The sequence below is a fragment of the Harpia harpyja genome, chromosome 9 (assembly GCF_026419915.1).
Source record: "Harpia harpyja isolate bHarHar1 chromosome 9, bHarHar1 primary haplotype, whole genome shotgun sequence".
NCBI lineage: Eukaryota > Metazoa > Chordata > Aves > Accipitriformes > Accipitridae > Harpia > Harpia harpyja.
The window spans coordinates 25,188,343-25,209,041 of record NC_068948.1 but is presented as its reverse complement, the minus strand read 5'-3'; the positions used below and the strand labels follow the sequence as shown (position 1 = coordinate 25,209,041).

At 58.7% G+C, this 20,699-nt stretch overlaps 2 protein-coding genes across 3 annotated transcripts; one reads left to right on the top strand and one right to left on the bottom strand.

Moving 5' to 3' along the window:
• The first annotated feature begins 7,181 nt into the window (after positions 1-7,181).
• On the top strand, positions 7,182-11,947 carry TXNIP (thioredoxin interacting protein). Its single transcript, XM_052797353.1, has 8 exons — positions 7,182-7,587; positions 8,628-8,700; positions 8,807-8,954; positions 9,298-9,400; positions 9,555-9,811; positions 9,919-10,075; positions 10,241-10,389; positions 10,536-11,947. Exons 1-8 carry the CDS (start codon positions 7,338-7,340, stop codon positions 10,569-10,571), a joined length of 1,173 nt encoding a protein of 390 aa, XP_052653313.1. The 5' UTR covers positions 7,182-7,337; the 3' UTR covers positions 10,572-11,947.
• Positions 11,948-17,585: 5,638 nt separating this feature from the next.
• On the bottom strand, positions 17,586-20,028 carry POLR3GL (RNA polymerase III subunit GL). 2 transcript variants are annotated; one of them, XM_052796550.1, is made up of 8 exons: positions 19,976-19,999; positions 19,499-19,639; positions 19,237-19,366; positions 18,592-18,660; positions 18,429-18,485; positions 18,260-18,333; positions 18,027-18,140; positions 17,597-17,859 (listed from the first exon to the last, which is right to left on the bottom strand). In XM_052796550.1, the coding sequence occupies exons 1-8, from the start codon at positions 19,982-19,984 to the stop codon at positions 17,773-17,775; spliced, it is 681 nt and encodes a 226-aa protein (XP_052652510.1). In that variant the 5' UTR covers positions 19,985-19,999; the 3' UTR covers positions 17,597-17,772. The 2 variants fall into 2 exon arrangements, with proteins under 2 accessions (XP_052652511.1, XP_052652510.1); XM_052796551.1 differs by lacking the exon at positions 18,592-18,660 and having other exon boundaries at positions 17,586-17,859; positions 19,976-20,028.
• Positions 20,029-20,699: the final 671 nt, after the last annotated feature.

Genomic DNA, 20,699 nt, shown 5'->3' with positions numbered 1-20,699 from the left:
GCAACTGCCAGAAACAGCGTCACGGTCAGATGTTATGATGCAGAATATAATTATCCATTAGATTTTGGCCAATGGAGCCAATCAACAAGAATGGCATGGGGAAAGGGGGGCTTTCCTAAGGGAGAGATGAGGATCTCGCTGGCTGATGACCATTGCAGGTGAGCGGGGCCACACTCACCACCCAGACCGAGCCTCTTGGTATCTCCACAGTCATAAAACAAGGACAGAAGAGTCCCCAGGATCCACCAGCAACATGAAGGTGGTTGGAGAGGTGATCCTGTGCGAGCCCTGGGCACATGGGTATGGCAGGGAAGTGGCACAGCAGAGCCTGGCCCACCACATCTCTTGTAGCATCGTGCTAGCTCTGTCCTGACCGAGGAGCGTGGCAAGTGCTAACCCAGAGCTTTGCAGGAAGGCTGTTATTCAGACTCACTCTTCCCAACCTGCTCACGAACGTCCCACCTGGGAAGGAGGCAATGAATTGGGCTCCAAGGGCTTTGCTCCCATTGAAAAGAAAAGCAGAGTTTCCTGGGTCCTGTGAAAGGTGGATTCAAGACCCCTCACACATCATTCACCTGACAAACCCCAAAGCCCATGAGAACCATAGAATATCTCAAGTTGGAAGGGACCCATAAGGACCATCGAGTCCAACTCCCCCCAACTAAAACTAAACCATATGACTAAAAGCATCGTCCAGATGGTCCTTGAAGAGAGGACTTTGGCCAGTGCTCTCTGGAAAAGGTGAGCTGGACCATCCTGAGAAGCTCATGGAGGTCTGAAGCTCTAATTCTGGTTGGAGCAGGTATTGGGGAGTCACAGCACATCACAGCCAAGGCCTCCACCTCCCTTACACGCAATGCAGATACTTAAACCTGAGCTGCAGCCTGGCTAGGGTCCAGCAACGCAGAAGGAACGTGCACAGCATTGAATGGGTTTGCGCCTGTTCTCCGAATTGTTCTGTAGTCTGTATCCTCAACGTAATGATTGCCGAGGAAGCAAGACCTTTCAAAGATGTGCTAAAGTCTGTAAGTAGAAGAGAGACCTTTCCACCCCTGACAGATTGCAGTCTGAAATGAAGTGGAACATAGGCGTGGATCCAAGCCCCACTGATGTCAACAAGAGTAATTCCATTGACGTCAGTAGACTTTGGATTGAGCCCTTAAATTTCCTAGCATATGTCACCTGCTAAAAAAGACTCTGGCAACACTGCCCAGCATTTTCAAAAGCAAGCCCAGTTTGGGTCATTCTGCATCCAGATGCCAAACCTGGGCAACTGGAGCAAGGGAATTCCCAGTCTGGATCAAACCTGGGGTTTGCCTACCCTGGTAGGCAGTTGTCAACAGCAGCCAGCACCGGATCTCGCAGGAAGGTGTGAGAAGTCTGGGACAATCTGCTCCTCTTACATCTCACCTCACTCTGATTTCTAGTAGTTAAAGAAATGCCAAGGCCTTGGGGCATGAGGTGTAGTAGCCAAACCTGAATCTTCATTAGCAGCTGCTTCTACAAATCATAAACCAGCCTGATCATCAGAGGTGGCCAGGTTTGCCAGCTCCCAGTGTGGCAGTGAGGGCACATAGCTGTGTAAGTTGGAGCTGCCAAGTCTCTAACCTGCAAACCAGAGCTCTCCAGATCAGAAGCACGTCTTCAAAACAGCAGTGCTGGTTTAAAAGCCACCCAAACGTGTGTGTTTCCTGCTAAACTCCAGCATGTTTTGTTAGCAAGAAGTTAAGGCCAAGGCGAGAACTTCCTCCACAATGTTCAGGGTTAGATTCGGCTTCCTCATGTTCCTAATGGCCAACGCCTTGAGCAGCATCACCAGCAGAGAACAGGAACGGGGACAGCAGCTGAAATGGGCACGTCTCGGTGTGGAATGCTTCCTCATGTTCCTCCTCATTTGGCATGAAAAATAATCTCAAATCACAGAAAAAAAAAAAAAATTATATAAGCTGCCACTGGCATTTGGGCAGCAGACGCACAGAAGCCAGATGTCTGGAGGTCCAACCTCCCCTTGCCCTCATGAAGTGGCAAACGCCACAGTGTTCAGCCTCTTACAGCCATTCCTCCTCCTTGTAAATACACAAAGTAAAGATTAACGCTCGTTCTCACTTTTACAAATACACAAGCAGCATGCTCAAAACACGAGAAATTGGCTCATAGCAGCCAAATCTAAAAGCAGCTTCACTCGCCTCCTCTTAAACTTTGTACCTAGGACTGGGCAGGTGAAAAACACCAATATCCTTAGTCTGTCGTGTCTGTAATCCAACCAACCGGCCCGCACCGGTGGAGGGAGGAAAATCACTCCTGTGCCATTCCTGGCAAGGCCTCTAGATGTCCACACAACCCAAAGCATGAGAAGGACTTCGGAGGAGTCAGCAGCTCCACAGCTCAGGGGATGTCCATTCTCACCCCAAACACCACGAAATGCTCCCAAAAAGGTTCCATCGTTTGGCCTTGCTGCCTGTGAGATCGGTGAAAGAGGTCTAGGAGGGGATTGCCGCCCCCTGTCCCCCAATTATAGCCACCCAACCTGGTTCTCTAAATTAGGAAGCTTGATGTTTGGGGTGAGCATGTCCAATGAGGATTCCCTTGCTCCCAAGCATGCACACACAGGCTGGCAGCCTCAGAGTAGCTTTGGCTGCTGAAAAGTAAGAAAAGTTCCTTATTTCTTTGCTCTCTCCAGCATCTGCAGAACCTGCTGAGGCCTTTCAAAGGACAAACAGACAAAGGAGAGATGGAAGCTCAGGAAATCAGGATACTTTTTCCTCCCTTCGTAACAACATGTTTAAAACCCAACTGACACCAAAGGCAAAAAGGACTTAGCAGACTGGTCTGGCAAAGAGATGAGCTGGATTTGTTCTTTTAGAAGAGGAAGGCTTGGCCAACGGAGCCGAGAGCAGTAGGTTTAACCAGCCCTGCCGTGCGCTGGGAGCCCGGGAGAGGTCATGCTCTCCCAGCCGGAGGAAAGAGCTGATGCAACTGAGTCTTCTGCCCAGACCAGATGATAGACATGGGACTTCCCAAACTCTGAATTCAAATTCCTCCTTGTTTATGGATGACTGAGCGAGCTCAGTCTCTTGTCACAGGGTGGTGACACTTAGCTCTGGCTTTCCCCTTCCTCTGTTGCAAAAACACAATCTGGCCAGAAAAGAAATTAAGAAATCCTACCACAGCAAAGAACCATCTGTCAGGTAGAGCTTTTGCATCGCACTCCGTGGCAGGAGCTGGAAACTTGGGGCTCTGGGGGAAAAGTCCTCACACCTGAGCCCTGAGAGGACTTCTCCCCATTCAGCAGGGATGGCTAAGGGGGAAAAGGGATCTTGCTCCGCGATATGTGTGCCACAAAGCATTTCAAAATGGTATGCAGCCTGCACAGCACTAGGAAGCACAGCCAGTGGTAACACAAGCCACTGCTATGGACGAAAGCAGCAAAAAAAATGCTGATTTTGGAAACCCCTAATGGGGATCTGCCCTAAGAGTTTTCCAACCTGTTTCTGGTAGATCCCTCAAGAGCTGTCAAACAAACACCAGCCCTGTTCGCCTCTATTCCAGCAAACCAGCAGTGCTGTGCCACCCCCGCCCCGCCTCAAGCCAGGCCCCACAAACCTTAACATCCTCACCAAAACTGCTGGTTTTATTTAGAAACTGAAAGAGAGATGCTACCCTTGCTTCACTGCCTGCTTTCAAACCTAGAAATCTCAGGCGGCCCTTTTGCTGTTGAATGACTGCCTTGGCCACAGCCAAATGTGAGCAGTGAGAAGCCGAGCGTGGGACAAGCAGTGGCTTTCCAGGAGCCACTCAAGTCCCACGGTCCCTCGTTTTCCAGCTGCAGCGACACACCCCCGATGCAATCAGCGTGGGATTTATTTATTATGTTCCCTGTACATAAACAATCTCTCACCAGAGGAAATGCCTTTTCCACCCTGGCTCCCGCTCTCAACCGCACAGCAGGCACACTCTGTCCCTTCGCTCGGGCCACTGTGAATCCCCTGGCGTCCCTCTCTTCCCCCCCCTTCCCCGCCTCGAATTTGCTGGAAGCAGCCATATATGGTGAAAAAAACAGAGAAAACAGCACCGAGAAGCTCCAGGGCTGCAGCCTCCAGCAGGCACCCACCAGCTCTCCAAGCAATTCAGCCAGTTGTCTGATGGAGGGGACAAAGGACAGCCTGCCATGAGAGGAGTGTGGCTTCTCCAGGCAACGATGGGTAGCAGCTCCCGATAATCTAGACCAGAAAAAAAAGGCTTTTATCAGCATCAGGCTTTTATTACAAGTGGGATTCAGAGGGATGGTGGGAATAAGGGTGGTTTCCAGCAAGGCACAATGTGGCCAGCACAGAGCGCAGCGCTGAAAGCTGTTGTACTGCCCAGTTTCTGCCTTACCCAATTCCTTCTCCATGACCCATGCAGCAGCCCCAGCTTTCAGTGAGTCACCTCAGGGCCTGGTTTCTCACTCAGCCCAACCCTGCTGCTTTTTGAACCGGGATATCCCCAGCATATAACATTAGTCATGCAGCTCTCTTTGCTCTCCTTGCCGTCCCTCGCCCCTGGCCAGGCACACCGGGAGAGGACAAGGCTCTGGCCACTCTCCCCATCCAACCTCAGCAGCAGCTTTGCTCTCAATTAAGGGTGGGGGGATCCTCCAAGCACCACAATCCCTGTGGGAAATAAGCAGAAAGGGGGGGTGAATGCCTTAAAATAATTGCTTAGTGGGAGCAAGGAAGCCCCCAAGAGCTTGTCTCTGCCCAGAAATCCAACCAGCTTCTCTTCTGGTGCCCTTGTTTTCTGAAGGAGACGTGACATTTTGAAGCTTTCATTTTTACAAGCTAAAATTCCTAAGCATTTCTGAAGCCCTTGCTTAATCAAGGGTGCTGCTTGCGTGGGAAACCTTGTGAACCATGTCTCAGCCCTGAGGAAATTACAGCTGCTCCCTCTTCTGCAGAAGGACTGGGGAGGCATTTCCAGGCAGATAGGGGTCAGGGGAGCAAAGGGCAAAAGCTGATTGACAGATAAAGAGAAATTTGGAGACAATTCAGGCTGTGGAACGTGCCTTGGATGGTATCTCTGGCAAACTCTTTGGCTTATAACTCATTTGTCCTTTGACATTGTTGGAATGTATTTTACTGTCTGAGAGCAAGCAGCCATGGGCTGCGAGAGCCAGGCTGGATACGTCTTCCTTGGAAAGATGGGCACCAAAGGAAACTGGAGAGGGAGAGCGTAAACACGGCTCCTAAGGGAATGCTGGGCACAGATCCAAGCTAGGGTCTTTGGGATCAAATATCCCATAGCTGGCAAGGCTGGAAAGAGAGCTCTCCTCATTTTGTCAAATTAGAACAAATCCGCAATTCTTCACTAATCCAGCACCTTTTTTCCTAGCGTGCAGCGGGAGACAATGGGGCGAGCTTGCTGGGACCAGAAGCGGCAGGAAAAAGGTGCAGTTCCTCCATTACGTACTTAATTGTGAAATAATTCTCTCACAGTAAGGAAATTTGTCCTGCAGTTTGGCAGGCGAACAGTTTATGCCCTACAGTTTATCTGGCTGGTTTATTGGTCTATACTAACAAGTGTGAATTAACTCTGGGGGAAGGAGAGGACGGCAGAGAAAGAAAAGCACAGTGCGTGCCAGAAACACATGGACAAACAAGCTCCAAAGGACAACGGAGACAACTGCTAACAAAAACATATCCCTTTTCCTCGTTCGGGGTGGGGAGGTCTTGGAAGCCCCCATTTTCCATTCCTGCTTTGTTGGGTGGCTCCAAAAATATTGTTCTCCTGTTTCCTGCACTCCCTGTGTTTTCCTGAGCTGTAAAACCATTAACGGCTTTTAAAACCAAGGGCAAAATCAGCCCCTGCCTGTCAGGGAAGAATGTCTGCTCAGCAAAAATGATCTAGGAAGGAAAATTTGAGGGTTTCTCTGAGCCGAAAGCCTCCTGTGGGGGACAACACAACTCTCCCTGTTCCCCAAATCCCAGCTGGAAAACAGGGACAGGGGGCCTGCCCCGGGCACAGTTTGTAGGAAGGATGTGGTTGTTTGCCCTCCCTTAGATCGAGGTAACTTGTTGACGAAAAAATCCCCCATTTTCTATGGTGAACAGCAAGAAACATCTAGATGTTGCGATCTTAAAAATAGACATTTGCCTCAGATTTTCTCATTGGCTACTTTCTGTGTTGTTGTCCCCCGTGCCACCCCCTCCCCCGGCTTCAAGACGCTGTCTCGAAGGATCCCGAAGCACAGGGGTGCGGGAGGGGGGGGTCATGCTTCCCTTTTAGTGATATGATGGCATGTTGAGAGGGCTGTTTCTGGGAAGGATGCATGGGAAGGCTCCCCGAAACACGGCAGGCAGGGAGGGGGTGCAGGTGTCCCGTTGGGCAGCTGTGGAAAGCGGGCAAAGCTGGGGGAAATACCCCCCCATGACACCCCAGAAGGGTGGAGAGAAGCCCCCAAGGTCAGGCTTCGATCCCCTAACCCAAACCCATCCTTATTTACCTCAAATGGGGGGAACGGGGGTACCACAGAAGGGGGCTGAGAAAACACTTCAGGTACAGGCTGAGGGGAGGTCGGGGGGGGGGGGGCTGTGGAAATGCCCCCAGGCTGCCCTGGGCGGAGGGGACTGAGGAAGGGGGAAGAAAGCCTCCAGAAGGGTGAGGGGAACACCAGAAAGCCTGTCAAGCCGCTCCCAGTTCGCCCAGTACAGCAGGGCCCAGCCCAGGAGGTCCCATACAGGGCACTGCACCCACCCTGAGGGGGACTCTCCCCCTTCTTCATGCCTGAGAACATTACATCCTGTTCTCCGCTCGCCGTTGGCCACCGCCGCCGCTCGCCCTCTCTCCCCATTGGCCTGCCGGGCCGTCACTCCGTTCCCCCCCTCTCCCACCCTTCTCTCCCTTGAACACGCTCGCCTCTCCTTCACACGCTGTCCACGCTCCGTACCCGGCGTTCTGATTGGACGGCGGGGCTGTAAACAAGGTGGTGACGGCCAATGGGGGCGCTGATCACGCGAGCAGCACGCCTGGCCACGCGCCCTCGGCGTGGCGCTCTTGGCATCAACAGGCGCGGGCGGGGGGAGGGCGGGGAGGCGGAGTCTATAAAAGGCGGCGGCCGGGGGGGGGCCACTCTCAACTCGTTGAGGGCAGCGGGCGGTGCGGAGCGGTCGTGTTGCGGAGCGGCCCCGCTTATTCCGCCCCCCCTCCCCCTTTCAGCGCTAGGAGGCGAGGGCTTAGAGTGCGCTTTTTGGCTAAAATCGGTTTGTTTCAGGGTTGTTTTTTCCTCTTCAGGGGGAAAAAAAAACCCGCGGTTCTTGCCCTCGCTGTCTCAAGAGCTTTCCTCCACACTCACCTCAGCCATGGTGATGTTCAAGAAGGTGAAGACCTTCGTGATGGCCTTCAGCGAGCCTGAGAAGGTCTACTGCAGCGGGGAGAAAGTGGCCGGGCGTGTGTTGGTGGAGGTGGCCGAGGTCACTCGTGTCAGCGCTGTCAAGGTGCTGGCCTGTGGGGTGGCCAAAGTCAACTGGGCCAAGGGCCCCCAGCAGTGCAAGCAGGAGATGGAGTACCTGCGCTTCGAGGATGTTCTCACCCTGGAGGAGCAGCCCACTGGTGAGGATTTGGGGCTGGGAGAAGGGAGTTGGGAGGCAAAAGGTGGTGGGGAGAAAAGGGCTAGAAAGCTGGCTATTGACCGGCAGCTTTTCTTGCTGGTTGCTCTTGGACGAGGCTGGAGCAAGTTTCTGGTTGCGTCCCCTTGGGGTATGCATCGAGCGGGCTAGTTCTGCAGTGAGGAGTCGCAGTGTTCCGCTGGTGTCAGGGATCGTCACAGAGACGGAAGTGGGATTGGATGTTGGCTGAGTCTTGGGGGGAATGAGCGAATCGATTGAAGCCTGTCAACAAGCAGAGGACAGCAGGGCTTGGCTGAAGTCAAGTTCAAAGTTTGGAAGGCGAGGGACGAGCTGCCTGATGGAGCGTACAGAAGCTGTTGGGTGTTGGTGTGGCTCGCAGAACAGGCAGCAACGGTGTATGCCCGCAGGGAGCGAGTACTGGTGTTGGCCTCGGCTGGGTGTCAGGGCAGCAGGAGGTGCTGGCGCTGTGCCTGGGACAGGTGGTGGTCGGGGGATGGAAAGTGCACATCTCACCTGAGACTGAGAGATCTCACCTGATCTTTTCTTCTGGGCATGGAGAACTCCCTTCAGCAGCTGCCTTGTTTGGCTGGCTCCAGGGAAGGCAAGAGAGAGGGACTTGGGAAAGTGTCCAGGGTGATAACCGGAGTGACATGAAGTCTTGGAGATAGAGAGGTGGGGAGAGAAGCTGGTACTGGATACTTCCACAGAGTGGAAGCAGGGTGTGGTGAGGAGAGGTAACTGGGACTGAAGTGCATCAGGACACGGTGTTCTGGCTTCGCAGGGGGATGTTGAAAGAAGAAGTGAGATTAAATGAGCAGCGCTTCTCTGCTTCGAGAAGACACAGGGTTCTTGGGCTGTTCTTGGGGGACAGGTGTAGGTGGCTCTTAGCAAACAGCTAATGCAGCTCAAGCCCATGCAGCGCTTGGCTTCATCACCACCTGTGTAAGCAGAACAGAGGATAATGTTCAAGAACAAACCCATGGAGCTTCAGCTAATGTTTCCCTTCCCCTTTTCCTTTCCCAGATGGGGACGGCTCTGTAATCCTGAGACCCGGGAACAAATACGAGTACAAATTCGGATTCGAGCTTCCCCAGGGGTAAGTACAAGACAAACGGTGCTTCTGAAAAGAAAAATGAAAATGGATTGGTACGGGAAGTTCTCCTCTTGCCTCAGATGTGTCTAACAAGCGTCTCTTTCCACAGGCCTCTGGGTACCACCTTCAAGGGAAAGTATGGCTGCGTGGATTATTGGGTGAAGGCCTTCCTGGAGCGCCCGTCCTTTCCCACTCAGGAGATAAAGAAGCGCTTTGAGGTTATGGATCCTGTCGACGTGAACACCCCAGAATTGCTGGTAAGTGCTGCTTTACTCCAAGAGGCATGGGTGTCAGCAGGTGCTAGGAGGGAGAAAAGCCCTTGGATAGGGTCAGTCTGACCTTTGTCATTAAGACTCCCCTAATAGGTTTTATTGCTGAGCGTGGATTAAATACTTAGTTCTTAGCAAGTCCTAGTTACTTCTAGAAATCTACACCAAGGCAGGTAAAGTGAGGTGCTTGTTCTGCTTTCACTTAGCTGCAAGACACTCGAACCTCATGGGGAACTTGAAGCTGCTGTTGGAAAAATAAGAGGGAGGAAGGGAGAGTGGGCTGGGAACAGTGGGCAGGTCTCACCTAGGTAACAATCATGTTTCTCTGCAGTCCCCGGTTGCTGCCAAGAAGGAAAAGAAGGTGTCCTGTATGTTCATTCCTGATGGACGTGTGTCAGTCAGCGCTCAAATCGACAGGAAAGGATTTTGCGAAGGTAAGAGCCTGTCCTCCCTTCATGGGTGGGGGGTGGTGGGGCGAGCTGTACCTGAGCATCGGGGGAGCATCGGGGATATTAAACAGCTAAAAGGGGCATTCTACAAGGAAAAAGCTCCAACCTTCCTAAATGCCAAACACCATTCCCTTCTCAGGTGATGAGATCTGCATCAACGCCGACTTCGAGAACACTTGCTCCCGCATTGTGGTGCCCAAAGCGGCCATCATTGCCAAGCACACCTACCTGGCCAACGGGCAGACCAAGGTCTTCACCCAAAAACTCTCCTGTGTCCGAGGCAACCACATCATCTCGGGCACGTCCGAGTCGTGGCGGGGCAAGACCATCCGTGTCAAGAAGCTCAAACCATCCATCTTGGGCTGCAACATTCTGCGCGTGGAGTATTTCTTGCAGGTGAGTGGTTTGGATTGCTGTTATTCTTCCTTGCTTCACTAGCGGGATAAACTTCGTCCCCTCTTGGTTCCCAACGTCCCTTAAAACTCTGGTTCTTGCCCTCACAGATCTACGTCAGTGTCCCAGGCTCCAAGAAGATCATCTTGGAGCTGCCCCTTGTCATCGGCAGCCGCTCGGGCATTGGTAGCCGCAGCTCCAGCATGGCTAGTCAGACCAGCTCCGAAATGAGCTGGGTGGATTTGAACCTCCCTGATGCTCCAGAAGGTGAGGAGAATGCGGTTGACCACGAGGGGGTCCTTGGTGGGGACCACTGTGACAACCCCCCCCCTCCCCCCAAGTTTAGGAGGGGCTAAAAGGGGGTTGCAGTGGGGTGTAGTGGGAGAATGCAGGCGATCTCGGAATATTCACCGGTCCCTCCATCCCTCGCAGCACCCCCGTGCTACCTGGACATCGTTCCTGAAGACCACCGCCTGGAGAGCCCCACCACTCCGCTCCTGGATGATCCTGACAGCTTTGACAGTCCCATTTTCATGTACGCTCCGGAGTTCAAGTTCATGCCGCCGCCCACCTACACAGAGGTGAGATGCCATGCTAGTGTGGTGGGGAGGATCGCTCCTGGGGGCCTGAACCCTGGGTGGGGGTGGCAGGATAAATGAGATGGCTCTGCAGAAACATTGGGGTGGGGTTTTTGGCTCCGGATTAAAATCACTTCCCCCCTCCTCAGGTGGACCCCTGCGTCACGAACAACAATGTGCAGTGAGTGCCGAGTCAAAGGTTGTTAACTCTCCCGCTTTTTCTGGACTCGCAATCCGCTGTGATGGACACCTTGCAGCAGCACAGACCTCAGCTCGAAGAGCCCCGCTGCAGGAGGAGCAGCCGCTCGCACGGCAGACGCAGCTCCCGGCGAGGCTCTGCTCGGCATGTGTGGCGGAGGTGATGAAGTTTATGAGTCTTTGTGTTCCCTCGTGTGCCGGCTGTACCGAGAAACCCCGGTGTGGCTCAGGGGTGCTTTGGGACCTTGCTTACAGCCAAAGTCTTCCAAAAAAACCAAACCCAAACTACCAAGGTGCTTACGTGAAAACGGGCAGGAGAATCTCGAGGTGGAGCAGGGGAGGTGGAAAGGCCTCACACACCTCCCTCACAAACCCTTAGGAGAGGCAGATTCCAGGCTAAAAAGACCTTAAAAAAGACAATCGTGTCCAAAATTGCCATCATGATGCCTTCAATCCCTTATGCCGTCCCCGGGGATGGATGCGACCTGTTCGTACATGTTGGTTCCATGTCTGAGAATGCACCTGTGCGTGCAAAGATCGTAATGAAACTCATTTCTCTGATGGTGGGCGGGGTTGTTGCTACTGAGCTCTAAATGCCTTCAATCTGTGAGCTGCCCTGCTGCTGCTTGAGTGCTCCCTCACTCTGCATTCAGCTGTGCGCAGCAGCTCTGTCCAGCCTCTTCAGGAAAGCGCTGGTCCAGCTGGGAGAAGCTGACCTAGTGCAAGGAGCACTGCCGCATGTTGTAGTCCAGCTCCTAGTCTGAGACACCCAGCTCTATGTCAGAGTAGGTTTGCATTCTGTGATTCTGTAACGTTGATTTTGGGTCTGTACTTTCCCAGCCCACGGAAGCTGGTGTTCCCATGGGATGGGAGGAATGGGTTGACTGCACAGATTTCTGTCGGTAACCCCTGGTCACTGCTTCCCGGTCCCGCTGGCCCCGGCAGGAGTGCAGAAGCCGACGGGGTCCCGTGGGACACAGGAGCGAGGGTTCCTCCTGTCCCAGCGGAATTCCTTACCCCATTCCCTCTCGGCTCTCGACACCCAAGCTGTCCCTGACCAAAAGCTTCAACAAACCCCAGCCTTGGGTGATGGTTGGGGGGAATGGGGGCTGATGCCGGCAGAACTGAACCCCATTCCAGATGGGGGCTGGCTCTTCCCGGTGCCTTGTGTTCACCTGGAAACAGAGAATCTTCAATCCTGCCGGCTGCTTCTGTTAAAGATGCTGATGAACTCCTTTTGTACTGTTTTGTATTGGGATTTGGGGGGGGAGGAGGGGAAAAAGGGAAAGGTTTGTTTTGTACCGTCGATGCTTGACATGCCCCTGGGGGGTGTCGTCTTAATAAAGAGAGACCTGAGATGGTGGCTTAGCCTCTTGGATGGTGGCTGGCAGGAAAGGTGGGATGAGGTCCCCACACCTGTGAGGTCACTTTGGGGGGGACATGATGATGGTACACATCCACTGGACCCCTTCCCACCACAAAGCTGGGTGCTCTGGCAGCTGCCTCCTTTGGATGCTGGCTCTTGTTAACCCAGCAGCTGCTAATTGTCCTGCCACCTCCCTCCAGCTGCAGCGCAGCTACCAGAGCGGGTGTTTTTTGGATGCTGGTCACCAAAATTTACACCGTGCTCCTGGGATGTGGCAATTACCACTCAGAGGAGGTTTTTTTTCCCCATGTTTTCAGACGCAGCCAGCAAAACACCTGCAGCCTGGGCTAGGCAGAGCTTTCCTGAGTTTGTTTCTGTGGCATCACCGGGACCCGCCAAGGTGGGAGCAGACCTCACTGCCAACCCACATCCCGGCACAGTGCCGGCGTAGGCGCCAGCTCTCCAGGGCTCCTGATTGCTCCGGAGTGAGAAACCAAAATCCGGCGGGAGAGGAAAAGCAGCACTTGGGGAGTAGGATCAGCACCCGAGAGGGGAAACTGAGGCACGCTGAGCAGGACCTCAGCGCCTTCCTCGGCTTCCCATTGCCACCAGAGCTGTTGTGGCAATATCCCACCCTCCTCCAGCCCTATTTTGGGGGGATGTAGGTGAAAGTTAATGGCAAAGGGTCGGGGGATTGAGGCTACCTGTGCCCGCCAGCTGTATCGAGGAATGGGCCCCTAGAGAGGAAAACAGCCCTGACCTTGGCCAAGAGCTCTGCTCCCTCACCCCTTGCCGACTTGGCAGCCGGCACTGTCACCCAGCCACTTGCCCCTGGAGCCCCCAAGCAGCGATGGGGCTCCCAGTCCTCTCCGGCTGCACCCGCGTGCAAATCCACTGTGCTTCAGTTTCGCTGTCCTGCCAGAGCCACTGATGCCTCGTCCAACCTCACCAGGAGCCCTTTACCCCCCCCCCCGCCTGGCCTTATCTCCCTGCTGCCGGCATGGCACGGCACTGGCTCGGCACGTAGAGAGGCCTTATCACCAGGAAGCCAGCAGCTCCAGCCATGCCAGGCCAGCACAGTTTGTCCAGCCGCACGCCCCAGCCTGCACCTTTGGCCCCAGTAAGCCCAACCCTGACTCCCCGCGGGGCGAGCAGCGTCCCCGTACAAGCCGTGACACCGGTGAAGGGACGCAATGCCATGGCGGGTTTATCCCCACTCTCATCCATTTACTCCAACCACTACATTTCCCCCCGCCGCCGCCCTTATCCCAGCTCTGTCCCGGGAAAGTCACCACGTCCCCAACCCAGCGCCGGCAACGTCCCCCATGACCACGCAAACACCACAGCTTGGCCCAGTGATCCTCCATCCCCCCCCTTGGCGCAGGCCACCCCAGATACTCCCATGGGTGCCAGGACCCCCCCCACACCCCCACCCACATCCACAGGGGGCGACCCTCCAGGCACCCATTGCTCCAGTTCCCCCTCCATGCCTCAGTTTCCCTTCCCAGGGGCACGCGCCAAGGCGTGGGGGCCCAACCGCCATCCCCGTGCCCAGCTGGCACCGTCCCCGGCATGCCCAGGCTGCCGTCCAAGCGGGCGAAGGGTCAGCCCCACTCCAAGCCAAGTATGGGCAGAAAGAGCCGAGCTTGGGGGGGGGGCTACAGCCAGCCAGTGGGGGCTACGGCCAGCCGGTGGGGGACCTGGCGGGCAGCCTGGGGCCGGACTCTGCAAACACTCATCCCTCGGCAGCAGTGGGGTGAAGCCCCACCCCATCTCACCCCAGCCCAGGTCCCGATTTGCCACTTGCCCACCCTACCTTGGGAGCAGCTGCCCCGGAGACCCTACAATAACAACCCCCCCCCCCCCAGTAAAAGGCCTGGGAAGGGACAGCACCCCCACCCCATCATCCCCCCCCTTCCCGGGGTGGCTGAACCCCACACCCACCCTCCACTTTACAGCCTCAATTAAACAAATGAGTGCCATAAAACACCCCCCGCCCCCCCGATCAGCAGTCACAGCAGCTCGGACTTTGTGCTGGAGCGGCTTGGGAGCGTCCACACCGGCCCAGCACCATGGGGCTGCAGCCTGACACCCCCCCAGCCTTCCCCCCCCCCCGGGTATTTTCAGTCTGCTGCCTGTTTTCGCCTGGTTTTCTTCTTCCTCCCTGCCCGGGGCGGGGGGGGGGGGGGGTGTTATTTCCAGCAAGCTGGGGAAGCAGCAGCTGCAGCTAAATTGGGCTAAAAATGGTTTTCTGGGAAAAAAAAAAAAAGGGGGATTTAAGCTGCTGCCCCTGCTCTCGACATCCTAGGGGGGGCGTGATGGTGTCTCTGCCCCCAGAGCCACCCCCGTATCTGGGTTCTGCTCCTCTGGTTCACCCATGTGTCCACCTGTCCTTGCATGAAGCCACCTGTCCGTGTGTCCGTTCCCCCCCCCCCCCCCAGGATCCAGCCCCGGGTGGGGTGGGGGCGATGGGGGGGGACAGGGGGTGCTGCTACCACCCATGGTGGTGGGATCCCACCAGCCCCAGGGGGAAGCAGAACGAGGGATGGAGGAGGTGAGAGTTGCAGGGTCCCAGCTGGGAGGCCAAGATGGTTGACCCCGTGGAGTGGGGACCCTCCCAGTGCAATGCCTCCCCCCTCCCAGTGCCACGTCCATGTCCCCCCCGCCCCAGTGCCATGCTCCCCCCCCCCCCCAGCTATGCCCCAGCCCCAGCCCTGGTGGGATGCCGGCCGCCCCGCGGTGCTGGCTCCTGGCATGGGGCCTGTCCTGGCTCCGGCCCTGCTTCCCAGCTGCTCCCAAATCAGCCAAAGGTCCTGGGACAATCCATGGCATCTGGGGCACTGGGAAGGGGGTGGGTAGGATTGGGATGGGGGGGGCATTGGGGAGCAGCGAGCACCCCCAGCGGTGGGGACAGAGATGTCCCCAAAAGGGATGTGGGGCAGCTGGGATCGGAGCATCCCGCAACTTTTGGCACAACTCGGTCTTCCCCATCCCCACGAATGCAGCACCAAGCCCTGCCAGCCCTTGCTGCCCGCACTCCTGCCCTCGTGGGTGCTTCTGGGTGCAGCGGCTCTGCGGGTTTCCAGATCCGCTCGTTTGCAGCAGGGTGGGGGCTTGGCAGCGGCTCGTCCCCCCGAGATCCCCTCATCCTCCAGCAGCTTCGCTGGAGAACGTTCTCTCTTTTAGGGTGCGGGGGGTGCTGGGGGTGCCCCCGGTAGGGGCAGGGAAGGCAAAGTCTGGAGTGAAACAGCGCCATCTCATTCAGGGGGCAGTGGGACACCCCCCCACACATGCTGGCAGGTTCCCCCTCCCCAGCCTGGCTCCCCAGGGGACACCGGGTGCAGGTTGGGGCTCTGGCCCCCCGAATGACACTTTGTGGGGCGCAGCGGGGAGCTGGGCCTTGACCCGACCCCGCTAGGGCTGGGGGAACAACCTGGATGGGTGGGGGACACAACACAACGATGACACTCAGGACCCCTCAGCCCTCCCCAAACACTCTGAAACCCCCAGGATTGAACCATGGGTTGCCCCAACCCCGGGGGGACCCCAAAACCAGCCCCCTCATGGGGCCTCCGTGCCCCCCTCCCGGTGTGGGGGGTAAAAATAACCACAGCAGCGAGGGCTGGCGCAGGGCGGTGAGCACGAGGAGGCCCACGCGCCGCTCACGTGCACTGCGCTGGGGAGGAAGAGGCCCCACGGCGCTGGGGAAACCGAGGCATGAAACCAGCTGGTGGCTGCGGGGGTGGGGGGAGCACCCCCCCCAGCTCTTTTTTCCTAGGGGATTTGGGACAGGTCCCCCAACCCCACACTGAAATCCCCGCAGCTCTTCCCAGTCCCAAATTCCCCTTTCCAGCTCGTTTTATTCCGGGGGGAGGGGGGGCGGGGGGGCAGATCCTTCCCTGGGGTGGGGTCCTGCTGCTGCCCCCCCCCACCCGTGCAGGATTATTTCTTTGCCCCATGGGAGCACTGGGGGCTGCAGCTGGGAAATCACCACCTCCTGGAGTCCTGTGATGGCCCAGCCACCCTTGGGGACACCTCTGCTTTTTGGGGGGGGGGGGGGGCAGGATGAGGCAAGGGTGCAACCGAAACCAAACAAGGGTTGTTTTTTTTTTTTTTAATTGCCCAGGAATTGAAAAACAACCATAAACAGGAACCCTGCCCCGGGGCGGGGGGGAGGGGGGGGGGGGGCAGCGCTTCCCCATCACATGAGGTTCACATGAGCGGCCCCCGCCCCGGCTCTGCCTTGTCCCCTCTGGCTGCACAAAACACCTTTCCCCCGCCCAAAAAACCGCTTTCCCCCCCCCCTCCCAGTACCGCCCTGGGCACTGCTGGTGCATGCAATGAGTTTGGCAGGGCTCACCCAGCACCCTGAATCATCCCCAGCTGGGGGGTTCAGGGGAACCCACAAGACATTCAGGGGTTGGCAGGGGGGGGTTCAAACCCTGCTGCCCCTCCTCGCCCCAGGAAGGCACAAACCTTCCCCCACCGGGCTGGAGCTGGGGCCTGACCCTGCACCCAGTGTTGCTGGAGCCCAGCGCCACAGGGGTTAATCCAGGCTGGGAATACCCCGGGGGGGTTATTGGGGTGCCCCCCCCAACCTGCCTGCCCCCCCCCCCCCCCCAGCTGCTGCCACAGCCCAAGGGGCAACAGGGGGAACGGGAACACGGCTCCGCTGCATCCCCTGACTCCAGGAGCTGGGGATTTGCACCCCCCTACCCCATCCCTGTCCCCCCAGCAGGTGCCACGTGCCCACCCCACACATGGCCGGGGTGGGGGTGGGGTACCCGAGCATGAACCGATGGGGTGCCGGGGCGGAAAACCGGGTGCCGCCAGGCACCTCTCCCACCCTGGTGATGCCAGGAGCTGGCCCTGCACGTGTGTGGGGTGAAGAGCTGGGGAGGGGAGGCACCCCTAAACAGCTGCTTCCTGCACCCATGGGTGCACCCAGCGCCCCACCCCTAGGGCAGGACCCCCCCCCAGCTCACAACCCTACAGTAACAAACCTTATGTCCCCAGCGCAGGGGGTGGGAACAGCCCAGCGAGGGGGGGGGGGCAGCTTGGGAACCCCATTATCCACCCCACCCCCACCCTCCAAAATCCCACGTGGGGTTTGAGGCCACAGGACAAGATGAGCTGGAAATACAGAAATCAACTTTAATCCACCCAAAATGATTAAAAAACCCCAAATGTTAAAAAGCTGCTGCAAAAGGGGGGGGGGGGGTGAGGCCAGGGGGAGTTTGGGGGGGGTGGGGAGGTGGGGGGGGACCCCCCCCATCACCCCTAAAACCACCTTCAAAAGGAATGATCCCACCCACTGCTGGCTTGGGGACAAGCCGGGGGCTTGTCCTTCCCCCCCACCCCGACCCCCCCCCACCACAGTGGGGACACCCCCCTGGTGGGGGGGGGGGCAGCGGGGTGTCCCCATGTCCCATCTGTGGGTCGTGTGTGTCACCCCCCCCAAAGCTGCCAGCACCCTGGGGTGCCCCAACCTTGGGTTGTGTCCCCCCCGCCCTGTCCCTGGAGCACAAGTGCCACCTGCAGGCTGGAGGGGGCTGGTGACAGGGGACCCCCATGTCCCGGGGAGGGGGGGGGGGGCTGGTAACAGGGGACCCTGATGTCCCGGGGGGGGGGAGGCTGGTGATGGGAGACCCCCATGTCCTGGGGGGGGTGGGGGCTGGTGACAGGGGATGCCAGTGTCCTGGAGGGGCTGGTGACAGGGGACCCTGGTGTCCTGGGAGTGGGCGGCTGGTGATTGGGGATCCTGGCATCCCGGGGTGGGGGGGGGGGCTGGTGACAGGGGACCCCGATGTCCCGGGGGGGACTCAGTAGACCGCCTCATCCATGTTGTCATCGCTGTCGGCGCCAAAGTCCTCCCCGTTGTCGAAGTAGGACATGATGTAGTCAGTCTCCTGGGGGGGGTGGACAGACACAACATGGGGTGAGGGTCAGGGTGCCACCCGACCCCCCCCCCCATCCCCACCCTGGCCCCGCCAGGGCCACCCCACAGCCAGGATGGCTGCACCCGTCACCCCAACTGGGGTCCCACTGGGATGCATCATGTCCCGCCCCCCCCCACCTCTTCGTGCTCCTCTTCATCATACTCCTCTTCCTCTTCTTCCTTCCCTTCTTCTTCCTCCTCCTTCTCCTCTTCCTCCTCCGACGTCACCTCCTCCTCCTTCTTCTCCAGGCTCTGGGGGTTCAGGGGAGCCCCCACGGCATTAACTGGGGGGGGACCCTAAAATCCAGCCAGGCCACCCCAGTAAGGACACCCCCCCCACGGGATGGTGGCCGAGCCTTCAGCCTCGTTACCTCCAGCTTCTTAATGGTCTCCTCCTTGTCGAGCGCGACCCGCTGCTTGCACTTGGGGATGAGGATGGTGGTTCCTGCGTGGGGCAGAGGGGAGTGTTAACCCCCCCCCCGGGGTGGGGGGGCAGAATCCGGCCCCACAGCAGGGACGAGGCAGGGGGGACACACTCACTGCCTTTCCGCAGCCGCCGCACCCGGATCTTCAGCTCCCGCGGCAGCCGCCTCCAGTCTGTGGGGCAGAGCGAGGGGCTGGATCAGCCCCACCCCCACCCCCCCGAGCCCCCCTGCCCCACACTGGGCCCCCCTGGTTCCCCCTGTCCCGTCCCCCCCCCCACCTGGGTTCCAGTCGATGGCGCTGTCGACAGGGCTGGAGATCTGGTACTTGTCCGAGTAGCGCTCAATATCTGGGGGGCCCAACGTGGGGGGTGTCAGTGGGTTGGGGGGGGGTCACTGGGGGGGGTGTCTGGGTGGGGACACTCAAGGCTGAGAGGCAGCCCAGTTGGAAACAGCTGCGATGGGGCCTGCAACAGCGGGGCTGGGGGGGTCACGACAGTGGGGCTGGGGGTTGGGGGGGGTCACAATGCAGCGGGGCCGGTGGGCCATGGGACTGGGGGGTGTCACAACACAGTGGGGCTGGGGGTCATGGGGCAGCAGGGTTGCGGGGGTCATAACAGTAGGGCTGGGGGACATGGGGATCACAATGCAGCAGGGCTGGGGGGCCGTGGGGCTCGGGGAGGTCACAACAGTGGGGCTGGAGGCCATGGGGGTCACAATGCAGTGGGGGTGGGGAGCCGTGGGGCTGGGGGGGGGCAGTGGGGCTGAGATGGCCCACAGCAGCAGGCTGGGTGCCATGGGGCAGGCACCCTCCCCCCTGCCATTCCCTTCCCACCCCTCTCCCCCCCCCCCGCTCGAAGAGGGGGTGCAGGAGGATGGAGAGGGGGGGATGCGCACACCCCAGCCCCCCCTTTACCCCTCTCTACCTCTCCGGGGTGCCCCAGGTTTGATGAAGTAGGGGAGGTTCTTCATGGCCCCCCGCAGCTCCTGCTTCAGTGCCAGCATGTACTCCCCCTCCTCCCCACCCGGCAGCGGGGCCGCCCGGTGCTCCAGGGGCTGGGGGGGGGGGGCACATGTGCAGTGAGTGTGTCAGTGCTCAGCCACGCTCAGCTCCCCTTGAGGGGGGGGACACCCCCCCACGACACCAGGGATGGGGGGGGACAACCCGCCCCCCCTTTAAAGACTTACCGGGAAGAGGGGGGAGGGCTGGAGGGTGGGGGGGGGCAGCGCGTCCCCCTTCCCGATGCCCACCGCCTCCACGTTGAAGGTCATCTGCCCGCGACCCCGGCCCCGGCCCGCCATGGCTGGGGGGGGGCCGGGGGGAGGGCGCTGGGGGGGGGGAACATGGGACAGAGAGGGTGTGGGGATAAATGGGGGGCATGGGGCAGCCCCCCCCTTGTTTTGGAGTGGGGCAGCCCCCCCTGTGCTGGGGAGGGTTTAGGGGACCCCCCCAGGTGTGAGTGGGGCAGCGGAGATGTGGGGCAGCGCCCCGGGCGGGGCCCAGGGAGCTGGGGTGGGCAGTCCCCCCCCGGGACACGGGGGACACACGGAGCAGCCCCCCCGAGACACGCGTGGACACAAGGCAGCCCTCCCACCCCCGGGACACGGGGCAGCCCACCCAGCCTCCGGTGTCGCGCGCCCCCCCAGCCCGGGCCCGGTACTCACACCGCGCATGCGCAGCCGCTTCACATGTGTCCGGGGCGGCTGCGGCTCCGCACCGTTTCGAAAGGGGGCGGGGCGTTCGCGCCAGCGCCGCGTTGATTTGCTCGCGGCGGAGCCAGTCAGAGGGGAGGGGGGCGAGGGGCGGGGCGGGGCGGAGGGAAGGAATAAATGAATGAAGGAAGGAATAAATGAATGAAGGAAGGAATGAATGAATGGGGCGGGAAAATGGGGTGGGGGGTCGGTACCGGGGGGGAATGGGGAGACGGAAGAGCGGGGAAACGGGGGGTGCAGAGGCTCCCCGCCTCTCTGCCGTGGGACATCTCAGACCCCCAGAACTGTGGCCCCGCTGCCCCATGGCCCCCGACATGGCTCTGCTGTGACCCCCTGCCCCATGGCCCCTAGCCCCACTGTGTTATAGCCCCCAGTGCTGCTGCCCCATGGCCTCCAGCCCTGCTGTGTTGTGACCCCCAGCCCTGCTGCCCCATGGACCCCAGCCCTGCTGCTTTCTGAACCACCCCAGGCCCGCTGCACTGTGACCCCTCAGCCCTGCTGCCCCATGGCCCCACTGTATTCTGTCCCCCAGGCCCGCTGCACTGTGACCCCCAGCCCCAATGTGTTGTGACCCCCCCAGCCCCCTGCCCCATGACCCCCAGGCCCAATGTGTTGTGACCCCCCACCCCCCCCTGCCCCATGACCCCCAGCCCCAATGTGTTCTGTCCCCCAGCCC

Bases quoted from the DNA above. Each gene is read 5' to 3' on its own strand.
- TXNIP (XM_052797353.1), top strand. From the start codon at position 7,338: ATGGTGATGTTCAAGAAGGTGAAGACCTTCGTGATGGCCTTCAGCGAG. The intron at 7,588-8,627 runs GTGAGGATTTGG...TTCCTTTCCCAG, and splicing joins CCTGGAGGAGCAGCCCACTG to ATGGGGACGGCTCTGTAATC. The intron at 10,076-10,240 runs GTGAGGAGAATG...CATCCCTCGCAG, and splicing joins CCTCCCTGATGCTCCAGAAG to CACCCCCGTGCTACCTGGAC.
- POLR3GL (XM_052796550.1), bottom strand. The intron at 18,486-18,591 runs GTGGGGGGGGGG...TCTGCCCCACAG, and splicing joins CGCCATCGACTGGAACCCAG to ACTGGAGGCGGCTGCCGCGG. The intron at 17,860-18,026 runs GTGGGGGGGGGC...CACCCCCCCCAG, and splicing joins ATGAAGAGGAGCACGAAGAG to GAGACTGACTACATCATGTC.